This window comes from Amblyomma maculatum, chromosome 1 (genome assembly GCF_055883805.1).
Source record: "Amblyomma maculatum isolate TAMU_Amacu chromosome 1, ASM5588380v1, whole genome shotgun sequence".
In the NCBI taxonomy this organism is placed as follows: domain Eukaryota; kingdom Metazoa; phylum Arthropoda; class Arachnida; order Ixodida; family Ixodidae; genus Amblyomma; species Amblyomma maculatum.
Window position 1 is genome coordinate 280,624,483 of NC_139344.1, and position 19,591 is coordinate 280,644,073.

At 43.8% G+C, this 19,591-nt stretch overlaps 1 protein-coding gene across 1 annotated transcript; it reads left to right on the plus strand.

The window, feature by feature from the left end:
- Positions 1-2,025: 2,025 nt before the first annotated feature.
- On the plus strand, positions 2,026-10,069 carry LOC146206680 (uncharacterized). Its single transcript, XM_084587053.1, has 4 exons — positions 2,026-2,197; positions 6,858-6,895; positions 7,432-7,827; positions 8,797-10,069. Exons 2-4 carry the CDS (start codon positions 6,878-6,880, stop codon positions 9,034-9,036), a joined length of 654 nt encoding a protein of 217 aa, XP_084443179.1. The 5' UTR covers positions 2,026-2,197; positions 6,858-6,877; the 3' UTR covers positions 9,037-10,069.
- The last annotated feature ends 9,522 nt before the right edge of the window (positions 10,070-19,591 follow it).

Sequence of the window (19,591 nt, forward strand, 5' to 3'; positions counted from 1 at the left end):
GAGAATGCAGATGACACAAAACCTTGCTTTAAGTTTTTGTCGTTGCTGCAAACAGCATGCCTCTTCTAAATGTGTGCTTAGAAAAATTTACACAATTCAGGTTATCAGCGCACAGACAAAACTTTTCAGCTTTTAATTTTTGTGGCTGCCATGAACCTGTCCAGACTGAGAAGACAATTTCATATAAGAAATTTAAAATTTAAAAATCTGAAAAACAAAATGTCTTGGTCTGCACTGGGCTTTCAGGAGTGAAACGAATGAAACGGCGTCAAAACAAATAAAATAGTCGTAAAGAAATCTCCTTCACAATATGATCAACACCTTGAAAACCAGAATGGAGAAAAGCGATCATCGTCTGAGCATTCTTCCGACATGCAAAGCCAACACAGGTCATGAAACAATTTTTTTTTTAATGCTTCTTGGTTGATTGCGGCACTGAAGTTTCCAGGCTGCATATAAAATGAGGTTATACAAGTGAATACAAATATTTCTAAATTTGTGCGATTTTGAAGTTAAATAGAATGATACAAGTCACAGATACCTTGTTTTATTGTAATCTGTGTAGTGTTTGTTTTTATACTTGTCTTCAATGTAGGCTAGGAGTATGTAATTTGTTTCACCTTTGTATGCCACACACAACTTCAGGCAGCCATAGAGCATTAGCAAATATTAAGGCAAGGATGAATTGTGCATTCCTGGAAGGAAGACTTTGTACAGGCCGTGAGAGCTTGGAAATGCCTTCTCTCTGGACTGCTGCATTCTAGTGCGTACTACTCAGGTGCATACAATAGACCCTTTGCAAAACTCTGGAAGTCAGCTTCCCTGCACAGCAAAAACCCCTGCACCATGGCGGCCAAACCTGATTTGAGAGCCGAAGTTGGGTGCAGTGCAGGAGACGTCTATGTGACAATAATGGCCACGTCCATTTCCTGCACACCTGTCTGTTTTTGCTGCCGCAATTATGGTATTAAGAGGCCATCGGGGAAGCCAGTTCCTCGCAAGTGCCATTCAAATCGCCTCTCCCGCCCCTTTGCTTCCTCCTCGTTATCAAAAGCGAAGGAAGTTCTGCTCACCAGGTTCATACATGATTATCAGGCTTGACACAGTATTCTGCGCTGCACCCAACTTCTGCCCCCCAAACAGGTTTGGCCGCCAAGGTGAAGGGGTTTTTATTGTGCAGAGAAGCTGAACCCCGAGTTTTGCAAAGTGTCTATAGCTCAGCTTAGAGTTACTGTATATGCTGCCAAAAAGGTAGCATTATTATATACAGTAACTACAGCTCTGCTAACAGTATGGCTACATCCACGAGCTGTCTAGCACTCGACTCCACAAAAGGCGCAGCATGGTTCAATTTTTTCTGTCGACACTCGGCCTACGCCGCAAGGGAAGGGAGGAAGGTATAAGGAGTGAAAGTGGAATGAGAGGAGAAGCACAAACAGTGTAGAGCTACGGAGTAATTTCGACCACCTGGGGACATTTAAGTGCACTGACGCCGCACAGCACATGGGCGCATCTCCATTTCGCCTCCATCGAAACGCAGCTACGCAGCTGCCGGCGTTCGGTTTCGAAGGTTTCGAACACGGGTACCACGGGGGAGACTGTAGCCTTCCTCCATGTCCGGCACAGTAAGTGGACATTTTTATCAACTCGAGGTTTTGACAGCGGTCGAATCTGACGTGAACTATCAACTGAAGAGTCAGTTAACAAGACGCCATAAAACATAGCAGCACAAAACAAAAATTCATACTCTTCACCAAGGTAGACCAGGCAAGGTATATGGACCAGGTAGACCAGTAGATTTCTCACTAGAGCTCGGTCTAGACTCGGAGCAGCAAACGCTGTTCCGTGTTTGAAGATTTTCCTTTGTATTTGTAATAAAGTGTGTGGGTATCACGTTATGCTTTTTTTTTTTTTCATGTTCAATCAGTGCAGAGATACATACTACCATACTACCTACTGGCTCATACATGGCGGAAGTACCTTGGCTCATATATGAGCATGAAGAGCTATTATCATCATTATATCTCGAGTGCACGAGGGCGCGACGTACAAAGCGCGCTGCTCGCGCCTCGCGCTCACGGCTTCTCACGGTGCTCGCGCTGCATAGAACCAACGGCTGCCAGCAGAACGCTGGAACCCCTTTGACATCGTTTACAGCAAGAGGAACGGACCAGAAGCAAGCTAGACTGTCGCCGCGGTAAGAAATGTCTTCTCAACCTCTTGAGTTATAGTTAGGAAGCTGGCGGGTTGATCACTTTTGAGGTATAACAGGCGATCTATCGTATTCGTTTCAGGCAGCAGTGGTTAAATAATAGCTTTAGGATAGGGGGCCCTGACTCATGTTCACTGCTAACAAAAGGCTCACGAAACTTTTGTATTTTCAAGAGGTTTTAGTTGAATGGGTGGACTTTCATCAAGATAGTAGGAAACCCAAAGAAAGGAAAGCTAACGTGGCATTTTAGATTGTTGATAAGACATGAATATATATATATATATATATATATATATATATATATATATATATATATATATATATATATATATAAGCGCACAGTCTGACAAGGACAGAGAAAAACGGGGGATACACTATAACTTGCGAAAATTTATTATGAACCGCAGAGCGGTGAAAATGTAAGTCTATGCTTGACCGTGCTTGTTCAACCAGCCTCCCCCCCCCCCCCCCCCCCCCCAAAGAAAAAAAAAAAAAAAACACGATTTCTTCGAGGATAGACCCCCCCCCCCCCAAAAAAAAAAAAAAAAACTATTCGTTTGGACGCATCAGGTATGCACATTTGACAAAAAAAAAAAATGCAGGTGCTGACTAAAGCATGGACAAGATCTGTGTTTTCCAAGCTTCAATGGTAGGATCCGGCAACCTTTTTCTCCTCACTGCATGGTTGTCTCTCAGCGAGTTAAACCGTAATTCTTGCTGAGAGATGACTCTGAACTCAACCTAAAGGTAACATACACTCACTCGGCAGGAAATGATTATGGGACTGCATAGTCTAACCGTTGCCATACTGTCACTGCCTGGCTCTGTTCATGGCTCGTTCCGCGGCTATTAAGAATCAAAAACATCACGTAATGCAAACTAAAGGGGAACACACACCAGGAAAGATGAGTCATTTATTTGAATGTTATGAATTTAAAACCAATTAAGAAAAAATTTCACTCAGAGGATTTTAACAAATCTTTCACTGCTGAGATAGTGTTAATCTATTGCGCCACAGAAGCAACAAAAAGGGCTTTAAATGCGCTCTCGTTTTGACGATATTTTCGCTATTTGTCTCCAGGTGACACTGCTCAGAGAGGATGTCATAAATCTAAAAATCAGGTGTAAAAATTGTTTGGTACTTTGGTGAAATCAGACCATTGAGTCTAATTTTGCCAGAAAAATTCCCATCTGTGTATTTGGAACCATTTGGATGCCACTTTGAATGGAAGTGTGTTTTTAAAAAAAAATTGAATAATTACATTGGACATTTCAGGTTGAGCCTATGGGCCTGGTGTGCTCATAAAGGGTAGAAAAAGTTGTTCTCATCTCATGTAAGGCACTGGAAGGAGCAGTGAGGTGTCGGTTTTCAGATAGCATCACTGCCATAGAACAAAGATTCTTTCTGCTGCTGTTCTACATTCAACCATACACATGTATGCAGCGTGTGTGTGTATGTTGCAAAGAAGGAGGAGCAGGCGGAAAGGCAGGGAGAGTGTGTTACAAAATACATGAAAAACAAAGCACCTAAATCCACTACTCATATTCAGCTGGGAGGGCTTTCCTTTGCCTGGACTCGCCGGCCTACATGCACGAGTGCTTCTGATGGCGGCACTTGGTTTCAAGCCCTTAGGTCTTCACACTAACAGCATGCCACACTGAGTGGAAGGTGATAAATAATGAACAAACTGGGCTTTGCTCCCAGTGGCAGTATGCCGACAAGCTAGACCCATCCCCATAGCGAGCACAGAGGGCAGCTGTCACAGGGAAAGCATGTTTGAAAAAAACTCTTCCACAGCAGGAAGACCACGGATTCCTTGCAATGATCATATCGGATCTCCTTGAGGTGCCCGTGGCATACATGAGCGCATGCGGCAACACTGCTCTGAGCTCTGTAGGGACCCACCAGCAGGGACCACGTCCACCGCCATTCATTTTCTTTACCACTGGCTCAGTCCAAATGAAGGGTTGTGCTTCAGCGCAGTCTCAAAAAAAAAAAGTGCAGGGCTGGCATGGCTGGGCAAGCTCTTCAGTGTGTGCAGCTATATGGTTTTTTGAGCGCTGAAAATGTTGACACGTTTTTAAAACAAGTTAGTGTGCAGATGCAAATTCCATATGCTCAAGGACGTGTATAATATGGGCGAATAAGTTTTCAACGAGCCTGTATCCTCTGATATTTTCAAGAAATGTGTGGTCATGTGGGTTGGAATTGAGGTTCATTCATTTATGTCTCGTTTCTTCACAGTGCGTGTAATCCAGTTTTCGATGTTGCCAATGCGATTCCTGTCTGGAAAGAAGCAGATATGAGATGTGAATATCAGATGCAGAGTGCCAATTTGGGCTAGTGTTCATGTCTGTTGTTGTCCTCTCTGTCCCCGTTCTTAATGCTGCTTTCTTGCTACATTACAAGATTGCTTGCTACAACACAGACTTAAGCACATGCTTAAAAAGCATAATCAAACCTCATACACAAAACAGTGACTTTGCACGCTGTGTGTCTCATTCCGATCTTGGGCAGCTTTTTAACAGCATTCCTGTTGGTATTGTGAAAATCAGAAGCGTAACAGTAAATGTAGTTGCGTGTTTCACAGTGCATTTTTCGTCTGTTCCTGGGGAAAGCCAGGATGGGATCCGAGCGCAGAATTGGTGGCACTGGTGTTGCCGGTTCCAAACAACCGCATTTTTACATGATGGCTCCCAGATGACGCTGCATCTACTGCTGAAACTGCAGCGTACCAGGTCCTTTAAAAGATTACCTGGCGACTCCCAACTGAAGTGGGCAAATGCATGTTGTTCACAGGCATGCTTGGATCACACAAACCGAAGGAATACTACAAGCATGAAGAGGGGGCACAAAACAGCACATGTTTACTGACATAAATGTTTTCAGCAAGCATATATAATGCTTGCATTGTTTCCGCCTCCTGAAGCCAAGTAGTGCTAGTTATGTGTAATGTTATTGCTTTTAATCATGACTGTAGTAATGAAACAAATGATAACTAAGCAAATTAGCTGCTGAAACCCTTAAATTTTGTAGTCGAATACAACTCAATCTGCAGTAACCGCAGCACAATTCCTCTTTCACAGAAAGCGCTCAGCTGTTAAGTGTTCTCTAGTTGCCTAAATAAAAAGGAAACAGTCGGGCCATATTATAAGTCCAAGAATTTTATTCATCTGGGTTTAGTGCAGTTAAATATCAAACTGATCAATCAAATATCAAACATTTGCTGTTCTTTGGAGTAATACACATGCCGGGAATGATTGCCTATAGTTAGCAGCTGCTGTATTTTTTAACTTGTGTTCTACAGACCATTTTTGTGGTGAGGAGGAAAATAGTCTCATACTCCGAGTGTACTGCACCACTGTTTCTCCCTGGTATATGGGGATGCGGTGGCAGTAGTGAGGGCATCAGAGTACACTACATAGAAAGTGCATGCGCTATGTAGTCTTTTGCACACAAAGCGTCTTGAATAGCCTGAAAGTGTCTAAACTGCTCAGCTGATGTGACAATAGCAGCTGGCGGTGCGATATGTACGCATTTTCACATACCTTATCCCTGTCCTTTTCTTCATTTCGCCCCCGTCTTTGCTTTCTCTATCTCCTACTTGTTTGTGCCATTTCAGCCGGCCGCAAATCAGGTGCTAACAAGCGTCGTGGCTAGCAGTCCTTTTAAGAATGATGCAGGACTAAAATCACAATTTGCACAAAAAGATGTGTTTTTAAATTTTAGTTGTGTTTGATTGTGCATGTTTTGAAAAAATGTCTCACTAACTTTGGTTGTCATCTCCGCAGTAGTAGTATTAACATTAATATTTTTTTTGGGAGATGGGGTGCACTCAACACCGAAAGCGCCTATGAACGCCGTTTTCAAAATGCAGCCTCATAGCAGGCAAATAATTGAACACGGAGTGTATCTACAAGTTCCAGTGCTTGTTTTTCGTGCTCTCTAGCCAAAAGGACCTGCTGTCGAGAGAACAGCGGAGGGCTAAAAAGCAAAACGGAAAGAAAAGGCATATTTTGGGCTGTTGGAACAGCAGATTGATAAACCGAAATAGAAGCTTGGATTGAACCTTTGAACACTGTTTTCGCACCACTGGGAGCCAAGCTAAGCAAAGTGCTGGACAGCTTGGGGATAGAATATGGAGCCTGTACAAAGAGGGACACACAGTTAGTAACTAAGTAAAGCATTTCACAAGTGCAGACAAGGGTGCTGGACAGCTATAAAGCTGAAAAAAGCAACCACAGGAAATGGACTATAACAACAAATGGACTATAAAAAAATTGTTCATAATAGCATATGGCTGCTCACAAGGTTCCTATGTTGCTGCATTGTCACAACAAATAATAATTAGTTCAAACTAACTCAAATTTTTGTTTATTTATTTCCTGAAGTTCAAGGCCAACCTGCAGGATGCATAAACTATATATGAAAATGGATTAGGGAAAATGAGCCTTGTCATCACATGAAATTCCATCATAATGCTTGCAGTATGCAGCTTGGAACAGCAGTACTCAAGGTATCATAGAACCTTTGGATATGGTTGAAGCTAGACTAAAGTTTTAAATTGTTGTGCTGCTCATAGATTGAAACATAGTTTGAGTGTTGAATATTTCTGAACTTCATTTTTCTGCATCGCTTTTGCAGGAGGTTCATTAATAAAGAAGATGACAAGTCATGCACCGGTGCGTAATTGCATATTTATCTATTTTGTTCTTCAATAAAAGTGTATGTTTTCTGGTACAAATTTTGATGGCTTGTGCAAGAAGACTGGTTGCTGCTTTTAATATGTGGAGTCCAGCTTAATGCACTACAATATTGAGCTTAATCAAGGGTGTATATTTGTAGTACATTTTCCGTGCAGTTAGTCATAAAATGTCAGCTTAAAAAAATAGATAAATTTTGTAGTTTTTGCGTACCATTGTATTCTGTTAATTTACAGAACTTATGGACAAATACGCACAGTAGTAGGAAACTTGTGAACATTTGAACTGGTTTTATTAAGTGAAGTCATGTCCGGTTTTTTGTTTAATTTGAAGTGAATACAGTGGTGACCAAAGTAATCTTTTTTTTTTTAAGTGCACTGCCTATAGTATTTATTGTTTCGATCAAAGCATTGACAAATTGGGTCGAGAGTTCAGCACTGTGTATTTGCATAACTGCTGCTGTTCGAGTCTGGTACAGTAAACTGATGATGTTTTGTGCTGATGTTCATTTATAGCACGTATCAACAGCCAAGTCGACCAGTAACGACCTTGACCCTCTTGTGGACATGTTGGAAAGATGCCTCAGAATTCGAACTACACCTCAGGAATTGGATTCTCCTACCTCAGACTTTATAGTCAATGTATTGCGTGCAGCCTGTTTGCCATTTGGCTTGAAGGAGGAAGCGATGAATGTGCCCCTTTTCCATTTGCCACCTGATAAATCACATATTGAGGACTCAGTGCCAGTGGTTCACTATTTGAAGCTGATGCAAGTCTTATTTTACCCCTTGGGCGTCACTGATATTGGCTTGACAGACCTAATGAAACCAAAAGCAAAACGCACTCGGGAGCTTCTGAAGATTCTCGTGGACAGTTGGCCACGCATGACTGCCATCTACACTAAGTATAAGGTCTGTTTTTCTCTTATTTTTATGTTTCTTGTGAAAGCAAATGCTTTGAATCATATATGAGTATCAAAAATCTAGGTACTTCATATCACAAATCATGTAACCTTGTGTTTGGTGCATCATAGAGTTGCTTGTGCACCATAAAATTCCATATAAAAAACTGTTCTTCTAGATAGCATTTGCTTTCATTTAACCATATGGTCAGGTATCTATATTTCTCCACATAGTTAATCTTTGTTACCTGTATCTCTGTCGGGTCACATTTACCATCATTGTAAACCATTATCACCGATTTCTCTCTACTGAATTGCAGCCACAACTGAGCTCCCTGTGTCCCACAGATCCTCATTAACTCCTGCAACCCATCCCGCTTGTCAGCCAGCAAGGCAGTATCATCTGCGTACATCAATCTCGGTAGCACTTGTCTTACTTTTTGTCCTCCCTGCATATATCCCAAGTTTACTCTTGTGTCACTCTTTTCAAGCCACTTTTCCACCTGACTCATTATATCATGAATAGCAGGGGTGACAAGGGGCAGCCTTGCCTGAGTCCTTTTTTTATTCCTGCTATCTTTGTTTTTTGTCCCTCCAGTGTTATGATAGCCTCGTTATCTGTATATACCCTTTTTAGGAACCTTGTGACTTCGCAACCATTGTTGGCAATCAAAATTGGAAGTACAGAATAAAAACATTCAGCCACAAATTATTTATTAAACACTAGTTAATTCCAGATAGTGATCCTTTCTACTAATGCTATACACATTGTTCCAAAACAAAAAGACAATAGGAAAACAAGTGTCCCACCCCTTTAATAATAGGCTTTCATGCTTTGCCAGAGGTTGTCGTTCTGGGTGATACAGGCATATGAGTAAGCTAGTCAGTGCTTGCTTTTTTTTTTTTTTTTTGTATGTGATGTTGAACCGCTGCACAGCTTGTGGCATTCATCCAATTGACTGTTATTTCTCCCAACCAGGAAAAGGAAACGAAGCAGCTGCTGGCCAAGAATGAAGCAACTAAAATTGCAATCGCACTTTCCACCAAGACGGAAGAGGCAAAAAAGCTTGCTAGTTTTCTTATCAAGGCTTCTGAGGAAGCAGAGCAGATTGAAAAAGAACATTCCGCCTGCGACAAGTCTCTTCAAGAACTCTGTGACCGTAAAGCTGCCATCATGGCCGACAATGAAATATTTGGTCCAGGATGCAAAGTTTTTTAATGCATAGATTGTTTTGGCCCATGTGGACTTTCCTGGTGCAATTGGTAGGTGTTAAATAGCAGTGACTTTGCTAGAAAAACGGTATTTGCCACGTTAATGCCGTGTAATCTTATTCTTGTGGCTCCCTTGAACGTAGGCATTTGTTGGACGCAATGCCGACTGATCGACCTCTGTAATGCACACTTATGCCGTAGTGACCATGCCTGCAAGTGTGACTCAGCCCTACAAAACTTTGGTGCCATTCACGTTTCCTTCTCAGGTGGCTGGGTGCTGTTGACATGAAGGCCCCAGAATAGAATATGAGTTACTTGGAACTTTTGCACCGATGTTTTGATCAATAATTCCCATACAAGGGTATGTGTACATTGCCTGAGTCACTGTGCTCGATGCACTAGTTCGCTGATGTGCTTCCAAGAGAATTGAAATTGTTAATAACAGGGCTGTCGTTCTGTCATTCCACCTGATGTCCACAACATCATTAATTGCCACTTTCTCTCTGTTTTATTAACACACTGTGCCACAAAAAATACTGAAGTCTGATTTTTTATTAAATGTAGAAAACTAAGGGGACATATATTTTTGAACCTTAATGAGCTTTCAGTACAATGATCTCATATATACTCGCCTTGTAGAAGCGTTCACTAATATTGCCGTACATGTAAAACATTTACCAGGTGTTCCAGTTCAGTGTAACCAAGATTTTAAAAGTAAATGGTAGAGCTAAACTCTGTGTTCTACATTCTCTTATGCTGCCTTGCCAGGCAATGGGGCGCGACCCGTTCAGCGTTGACGGTATGGTTCAAAGAAGTCGTTCCAGGAACCCACTGCCCGAGGAGCAATGGCCGGGGAAAGTGGAATGCCACATTGTATTCAGAAAGCATATTGGCCCCTCACTCTCTCACAGGGAAAGAAAAACTACTAAACGCTTGTAATGCGACCTCTGGCTCACAATCTTGCAGTCAGGTGACACGGGAACGGATTGTTGGCAAAATGAAAAGTAATAAATTTGCTCTGCAGGGCCGTATGATTTGTTTTAAACTGCTCCCGCACTGCATGCGCCTTGCTTGTGTGGTGGTGCGCTCCCACGCTAGCCCTGGAAGGACTTCAGCTTCACTGGTTGTCCCAGGTGACCCTCCTAAACCTTATGAGATGCCGTGCAAAAGGCGAGCATCCTAGCGTAGTGAATCTGACGGCTGTTGAGAGTAGTGTGACTTAAACTACAGTATTCTTTATTTTGTGCTCCCCAAAGTTAATTAGAAAGTCCTAATTTTAGTTAACTGAATCCTTCAAGAAAAAAGTTGTGCAGAAGCTTTTTAATTTATTGCTCGTTATCTTTTTAAACCAGTCATGGGCTGGACTTGAACGGCGGTTGCGGCACATGCTTTGTACAACGTGTGCTCTCGGGATGTTTTTTATCTGCTGCCGCCAGTAGGCAATCGTGGCACTGCTACCCTACCCTTCTTTTGCGGACGAAATGGCCGCTGGCGCGCAAAGCATCTTGACACTTGTGCTCTGGGATTTTGTTTTGGTGCGCTACAGAATGGCTTAAAATATACAGGTTGTTCAAGCCTGTGGCTGCAAGCATGTACATACGTTAAGCGTACGTTACTCATTTGTGAACCATATGTGCAGATGGTAATGAACACTGTCATCTTCCCCGAAGAGAAGCACACGCCTTGACAAAGAAAGGTTATAATGTGCCTCTGCACCGAAAGAGTATCGAGAGTAGATAAGCCGCGTAACCGAACCTATAGTGGGTCGTTCACCGACCTGACTCTGTCAAGTCACGGGGAGATGCTCGTGATTGAAGACACGCACACAAGCAACCAGAAAATCGTCCGAACGTGAAACGATGCTGCCGCTCAGCATGTTGCAAGATAGTGCACACAGGTGAAACTGGTACTCTGCCTCAGTCATGCTCCGATTGAAACTGGCTGGCAGAATGCGATGCACTGCATCGAACAATGAAATTAACAAAAACAGCAGACAACGCTCTCGCTTATATGCATCATAACAGGGCTCATGTTAACCTTACGCTTTGATGCTGCTAATTCACTGTTTGCAACATACAGAAAATACGACAGAGAATTGGTTTTTGAGATTGCACTTTAAAACAAGTCATGCACATTTAGAAATAACAAAAACGTATACTGATGCCTGATCATAGTCTTAACAACATTGAGATTATTTGTTAAGTGAGAACTTCATGCAGTTAACTGGGGATGTCAGTGACTCAATTTCTGCAGCTAAGGGAATTCATGTTAAGTCACTGGTGACTCGTATTATTCATATATCAAAAACATTATCATGTTAATCTTTGACTGTTCGGAAAGAATTAACTTGCATATGAATTACTTATTGGGACATACATCATTAATATTATGGGCTGTCGGCAGGCTATAATGTTAACGCAAGAAGTCTGCACGTACACTGCAGCTAGAGAGGAAGCCAAAGCTTTCACCCGTTGAGTCTGCATCTACTGATGATCACATTGACTACAGCTTGCTTTAAAGCTTTTTAATTTGGCATAAGCCCACATTCGCGTTCAGTTTACTTTCTGTGAAAAATAAGCATGCGAAATAAATTAAAGTACCACTTCTCCATTTAAGGCCTCAATGTATATTGTACACTCTGCATAGTTTTATGAAACGGGAGGGTGATTTTCTTCTTTGTAGTTTTTAGCCGCCAGCTCTATAAAGAAAATATGTTATATGTTTGAACTTCTTGAAGTAGGTGAACCCTCCACATTGTTTTGTCTTTATTTTGTTGCCCTGTATCTTATAAATGAGCTCTTTAAAACTTGAAACCAGGCGCGCACCAGCTGCCGCCGTAGAAACGAACACCCGGAATGGGGTAGGCCCGCCATGCGCCTAGCGGCGACAGAGGACACAAGTCACTTAGAAGAGCGCCCATTGTATCCGTGGCCAGTGTGCAGGCGGCACGAAAGCAATGGAAAGTGTCACGAAGCACAAACGGGCTCATTCAACACTACCTTAATAGGCTGACTACGTTTCAGTTTCGCTTCTGTGAGCTTCGCGCCAGTCAGCAGCAGTGGCGCTCATTGGCTACGCACCAGCCAGCTAACTGATCCCAGTTGCACGGAGTTTCAGATATTGGATTTTTTACGCGCTTTCAATGCGGTTCTTTGCTGCTCCCAAAGCGTGCTCTTATCAAGTGCCATGCAACGTGTCGTGCAGCGAGACCTCACACGTGCTGTGCCGCAGGCTGCTTGTGAAGCGGCACTCCATTTCTTTCTTTATGGCACACCCGCTACCACCGTGAAGAATGAGCGCCAGAGAGGAGTAAGTGAAAGCCGTTGGCACTCTGCCAAGTTTACCCCCCCCCCCCCCCCCCCAAACCAGTACAGCTAACATCAAAAGACACCCACACTGTGATGTTATCGTTGAGCAGCATTTTGGCGCGCTGCCAAGAAATAGGCTGAGTGCTGCTACGGCACGAAACGGAGGGACCCGATAAAGACCGACACTTTTTTCTTAATTCTCAGCGGGAAAAGTGGGCGTTAAGTTCAATATGCGTTTGGGTTTATTACGCCAGTGAATACGGTAAATTTACCCCAATGCAAATAAATGGTTCCTGTCAGGTTTTTCGAGGCATTTCGATAATTCGAACTTCTTTTCTGGTCTCATGAAGTTCAAATTACTTAGCTTTTACTGAACTGTAGGCAGCCAGGGTCTGTAAATAGCGCTGTTTTTTATCTCTGTAGAATTCCACTTGTCAAGTCGGTTCTTCTTGCTTCAGTTTGTGGAGCAAACAAACCTTATCTCTCTTTGAAAAGGACTTGTCTTTTTCAAAGCTCGACTCGGGTCCAGGCTGAGGACTGAAACATAGGCGCAGCACATCTACACGAAAGGTTTGAATGGATGGCATTGCGAATACCACCTCGTGAGCTGTTGACATTGCACTTCTTTACCCTGCCACTAGTACCATGACTTGAACTGTTTCCATCCAATTTTACGCTTCAACAGATGATGGGGCAGTGGAAGCTCACCTTGAACTTTGTGCACATGAAGCACATATAGAATTACACTTGAGCCAAGCCAGTCATAGTCGTCACTTGGCTTAATTTTTTACTGTACAGTTTTATGCTAAAGATAAGAAAACAACAAAGCCGCAGTATTTATTGAATAAGTAAACAGTGTTGTACCATTGGCGACAGGAGGTGGAATGCAGACAACTGTTTTGGGAAGGTGATGCTGCAACATATGTTGTCAGCATATGGATATCCAAGTAATAGCATCAAGTATAAGCTATCGTTGGATAGCTTATATTGAATACATTTGCACTACACTAATTTCAGGTCCTAATTACCATTAATTGTGATTAAGAATTGAACTTTACAACGTTGTCATATATTATTGCAAAGGTCTCAACGAGTAGTGTCCATAGAAAAAGTGTTAATCCATGCAAAACCATGCAAATTTGAACTATTGGTCATTTAACTTGGTTCAACCATGGTTAAATCTTAAGCTGATAAAAAAAAAAAAAAGAACTGGGTTTTTGAAATGCAGTTTTTTGGCCACCTTAAAGTTACCTATCGCATGATCTGGAAACAGGGTGCTAGTCTTTCTCATCTCCTCTACTCTGCAGACAGTAGTAGCAGCTGGAGACAGGCTGCTACCTAAATCAGGTCACTCTGGCCACATAGCGCAACTTAATGGAGAGGCAACGAGTGCACTAGTCATTGTGGATGACAGGTGACAGCTGCAGCTAAGGGGTTGATTACTGCTTTGCATCAGTAACTGCACTGCAGACATGCTTGGTCATTCTAGGTGTTTTCACATGTAGGTTAAGTGCCGAGGACAATATATGGATCTGATTTGTGATAATACATTGCAGCTGCTTGGTTGTAGTTTTCCCCAGCCACCTAAACATACCGATCCCTGTTGATGGTGCAGGAAAGGCAGTGGAGCTACAAATGCTACAACTGATAACCCAACTCGCCGTGAATAAAGCGCTTAACTTTAAATTTTAAATTCTGCAAAATGCCAGAGATTGAGAACCACAGATTCATGAAATTTTGCGAGAGACCTGAAATTGCTTTTGGAATGCATCTCGCTTTATATTCTGATCTGTTATTGTGAATTCTTTTCCTTCTTTATCAATCTCTTCGGTGTAGCTAAAGAAGTGACCTTTGCCACTATGCTTAGGAGCCACTAGAAGTGACCAGCTTTCTAATTATCATATGTTCGTAATTTTTTGGCACCTGCCAATTCTTAGCACCCTCTCCCCCCCCCCCCCCTTTCCCCGTCGCCCCAACGTTCGTGAAAGAAAATTAAAACAAGGTTTTGCATGCGAATCTCGGTTCCTGCCTTTTGCGAGGAAGAACACATAGAGCCGGAGCCGTCGGAAGTCCGGAGATGCTGCAGTGTCCACGGTGCGATCTCTGGCTTCTTATATCAATGCATTCTGGCCCTACACAACAGCTCGCAGCACAGACCGCCAAAAGACGGCCTGGAATCAACGGCCATTCGGCATTGCTCAGCAGGTTTCGCAGGCCTGTGTTGATTTGTTTCTTGGCAGCTGTTTGACAGCCATAACAGAAGTTTGATGAGGGTGCCCCAGCTTGAAGTTGAAGCAAACTGTAATTGTGCTTGCCGGAGATGTTTATCAAATTTGCTTGCCAAATACAATTTTATGCCCATCTCGTCAAGATATTACCGCAATAATGGTGGTGCTGACGACCAAAAGTTAATTCTATGTGTAATTTTAGCTGAAAGGTTTTGCTGGGAAAACCATTCTACGGCACGCACGTAATTGTGCAACACATTGGTTCATCTGCTTCAGCCACGGCTCAACGCAGCCACAATTGTAACGTAGTTGTGTCCTTCGCGTGATACATTGGCTTTTATTTGTTTTCTCATAACGAAGTTCATCCACAGCACAAAAAATTGATGAATGTCGCACGTATTTATGCACGGCCACAGGTCGATGCTGACCGTGCAGTCGCGCACATTGACTGCGCACATCGACTGCAAATGGGTTGGTGCTGCACATTTCCATTTTTTTCAATGTCTATCCACATCGCGCAGACTGTCCAGATAGTTCGAACTGTGTCTCATGATGTCGATTTAATGTTCACTGCTTCAGTGCTTGCATGAAGTAGAGTTACAGAGAAAACAGATAAGCATAAGTATAGTTGAACCGCCAACCACACTATTCAAAACTGGACACCAAGATGGCGTTTGTCGCACACTAAAGTCAACCTCGACGTCACGTTAATACCCCTTATTGGAAACTGGTAAAAATCCATAAATTGTTTTAAACAGCCAAATTAAAACTTCTAGCACATTGGTAATTTTGATGTCTTTACAGGTTGCAGAAATAGAAGCAGCTACATTACGCATTTATGAAGAAATTGACAAACTTCGGAAAGAACATGAGTAAAGAACGGCGTTGTCTGGAAGATGCTGAAGGAAATCCTGGTGATTGAGATGCTCCTTGGTCCAGCGTCCATGCACCGTTGTTAATATTTTTTTTTTTACTCACAACTGACTGTTCTGTGCGACCTGCGAGCTAACCACTAATAAAAGTGTCATTGTAGCAATTTATTCAAAAACTGGCAGCAGCAGATGTGTTCTGATGCTTTGCTATGGAAGTGTTGTAGTCATGTGTTCTGCACTTTGTCGCTCTTTGTTTGGTTTGAATCGCTGTTTATAACGGTGGGTTCATTTGGTGTACATAAATCACAGATCTCTTGTTTCTGTTCATCCTGTGAATGCTTGCAACACATGAAGAGACCCCGGAACTTGGTCAGTGTGGATTTGTCTGCACGACCTCATTCATTGTATAAATCCAGCTTTAGGCAATGTAAATATTGTCCACAATTTCATTCCCTTCATCCATGTTTTGGCCAAACAGGTGTGCAGTGTTATGCAAATAAAACAAGATCCAATTTTATGGTAAAGAAGCTTCATACTTTTCATAAATACTTAGGCATAATTGTTACTCTTTCATGAACTTGAACAGTTCTCTATGTATATCCATGTGAGTAGCATTGTAAAATGCAGTGATCCTTTTCCTTTGCAAATATTCCTCCATGTTATGTTCAACCCAGTGTTAGCAGTGGAATTTTCAACCTTTCCCCTGTTAATGTGTATGGAAACAGACTGAATTTGTTTGAAGATATGGAATCAAATACCAACTGAAATAAAAGCAAAACACAATTTAGCAAACTCTGTCTGTCTGTCTGTCTGTGTGTGTGTGAGAGAGAGAGAGATAATGTGCATACATAATTGGTAGTAGAAATCAATCATTGTATTTCACCTCTCATATACAACCACATTTTTGATATACCTGGCACCCAGTCCCAAGACTAACTAGTCTATTGGGTTCAACAACATTAGCCTAAGAAATGAAGAAATGAATTTTCAGAGTATTGTAGGCATTTCGATACAAAAAGTACTACACTAAGCTTATTTGAAGCATGTCCTATATTAAGGGAGCTGTGAAAAAGCTATTATCTCAAACATAATGAGTGGGTAAAATTTTGATTGTGGGTAAATGGTCTTATTCTAGTCTTGCCGAGCCTGAAAGTTTGTGTACAGTTCCATCATCTGCCAGGAGTTGACTGCAGGACGTCCCTTTGGTTTACTCGCTGCTGTAAGAACCATTCACTGCCATCGTGTTTGTGAATGCAGTGCACTATGCATATTAGGTTGAGCTAAAAGTACTGCTATAGAAACTTTTCAGCACGCCAAACGGGCTTTAGTTGCAATGAGGGCACTGTTCGAGAATTTGCTGAGCCTGCTTATCCATGAGCCCCCATGTGGTTTATATCAAGTTCTTGCCCAGGCGGCACAGCTATTACAATAAACGTATGGGATAGACTGTGGCATGGCTTTTAGTTCCAGCAGGATGTGGGCTCTGCAGTGGTCCTGGTTCCAGTGGCAGACTTGTGGCAGGCCTGGCTCAGCTTAACTGAGACTCGGATAAATGAGAGCTAAGCCCATTGGCAGAATGGGACCTTGATTGCTCCTTGGACTGAAACCAGTCTTGGCGTGATATACAGTTTATGTATATCTTATGTCAGCTATAATGGATGACTAATGCATATGCACGACTGCAAATTATTCAAGCAAAATAAAATCTTGACACAGATCATAAAGGAAGGCTGTAAATGAATATTTAACAGAAAAATATTGTTACGGGGATGTACTTAATGTGACGGCACTGCGATGGGCTGAACTCGACGTTAAGACTTCGGTAGTCGTGCAGAATCCACTCTCTCAGCATCGTCCTCTTTCTCAACGCTTCGTCGCGCCCGCGTTCCTCGATTGTCTTTGTCAGTGAGCAAATCACTTTAGTCCCGCGTTTCCCGGTAACACTACCCCCCTCGGCAAAAGGCAACGTCCCGGTGCGGTGTGGAAGGGGAGTAATATGGCTTGAGGTGGGCGACGTACGATTTCGGAAGTGGGTGTAGCAGTCGGTGACTTTGCGTGGAGCGGTGCCATCTCGTAGGTCATGTGGGTCACTGGGCGTAGTACACGGTAAGGACCCGTGTAGTGGGGCAGAAGATTTTGACACAACCCCAAACGACGGCACGGAAGCCAGAGCAACACCAGAGATCCGGGAGGATAGTGCACATCGCGGTGGTGAGCGTCGTAGCGGCGTTTTTGAGTTTCTTGAGAGACGATGAGATTGTGACGAGCAATCTGGCGAGCAGCGTCGGCTCGGGCGATGGTATCGCGGGCATAGGTTGTGACGGGGCCAGCGCCGGGAAGCAAAGTGTCGAAGGGCAGTAAGGGGTCTCTTCCAAAGAGAAGATAGAATGGAGAGTACCCAGCAGTGTCATGACGCGAAGAGTTATATGCAAAGGTGACAAATGGCAGACTAATATCCCAGTCGCGATGACTGTCAGATACGTACATTGCGAGCATGTCGGTGAGTGTGCGGTTAATACGCTCCGTAAGGCCGTTCGTCTGGGGGTGGTACGCAGTGGCTAACTTGTGCCGAACGGAGCAAGAACGAAGTATTTCCTCAACAACTCGGGAAAGGAAACAGCGGCCACGGAGCGGTAAGTAGTTGACGGGGAGCACCATGGTGAAGTATGAAGTCGTACAAAAGGAAGTCAGCAATGTCTGTGGCGCAGCTGGTTGGAATGGCGCGAGTGATCACGTACCGCGTGGCATAATCGGTGGCCACAGCGATCCATTTGTTTCCTGACAAGGACTCGGGGAAGGGCCCTAGGAGGTCAAGGCCAACACGAGAAAATGGCTGTCGGGATAGCAATCAGCTGCAGGTGTCCAGATGGTAGCACAGGGGGTTTCTTCCGGCGTTGACAGAGGTCGTAAGCGGCTACATAACGTTGGACAGAGCGGTAGAGTCCAGGCCAGAAGAAACGCCGGCGCACGCGGTCGTATGTGCATGAGAGGCCAAGATGACCAGCTGTAGGGGCGTCGTGCATTTGTTCTAGAACGGCAGAGCGTAGGTGTTGGGGAACGACCAGCAAGTGCTCAGCGCCATCAGGTCGCATGTTGCGGCGGTACAGCGTATTCCCATGAAGGAAGAACAGGGCGAGGGAAGAGTCACGGCTGTGTGTGCGAAGGCGGTCGATAAGAGAACTGAGGGTTGGGTCCAAGCGCTGTTCGTCAGCTATGTGGGAAAATTCCGATATAGAGAAGACACAGGGGTCCGACTCGTGGTCAGTAGAGGAAGGGGGATCGACGGTATAACGGGACAGACAGTCTGCATCCTGGTGGAGCCGACCTGATTTGTATATATACAACGGAAAAGGTATACTCCTGCAAGCGCAGTACCCAGCGGCCGAGGCGACCAGCAGGATCCTTGAGGGAGGAGAGCCAACATAAGGCGTGGTGATCGGTAATTACAGTGAATGGTCGGCCAAACAAGTAGGGTCTGAATTTTCCAATGGCCCAGAAGAGAGCCAGGCACTCCCGTTCCGTAATAGAATAGTTCTGTTCCGCTGATGATAGGAGACGACTGGCGTAGGCAATCACGCAGTGTTGGCCGCGTTGTCGCTGTGCAAGAATGGCACCAATCCCGTGGCCACTGGCGTCGGTGCGAAGTTCCGTCTGGGCAGACGGGTTGAAATGGGCCAACACAGGAGGATTGGTGAGAACAGCGATGAGGGTGGAGAATGCGTTAGCCTGCTCTGGTCCCCATGAGAAAGGAACGCCTTTCTTCAAGAGATTGGTGAGAAGACGAGCAATAGCGGCAAAGTTTGGGGACGAACCGGCGAAAATAAGAGCACAGTCCTATAAAGCTGCGGACATCACGGGGTGAATGGGAAGATGGAAAAGCACTGACAGCGCGAACTTTGTCGGGATCGGGTTGCACGCCGGTGGCATTCACCAAATGGCCAAGCCAAAACTGCACTTCTTTAAGTTCAGTTGAAGTCCGGCACGGCGGAAAAGTGCGAAGATGGCTTTCGAACGAGGGCGAGAAGACAATCACGTCATCCAAGTAACATAGACAAGTCGTCCATTTGAAGCCGCGGAGTAAGGAGTCCATCATTCGTTCAAACATCGGGTGTGACAAAAGCTGTTTTCTCGCGGTCTTGTTCGTCAACAGAAAC

What these genes read in the sequence shown, in the direction of transcription:
- LOC146206680 (XM_084587053.1), top strand. An exon ending in CCATCTACACTAAGTATAAG is followed by an intron (nt 7,828 to 8,796) that starts GTCTGTTTTTCT and finishes TCTCCCAACCAG; the next exon opens with GAAAAGGAAACGAAGCAGCT.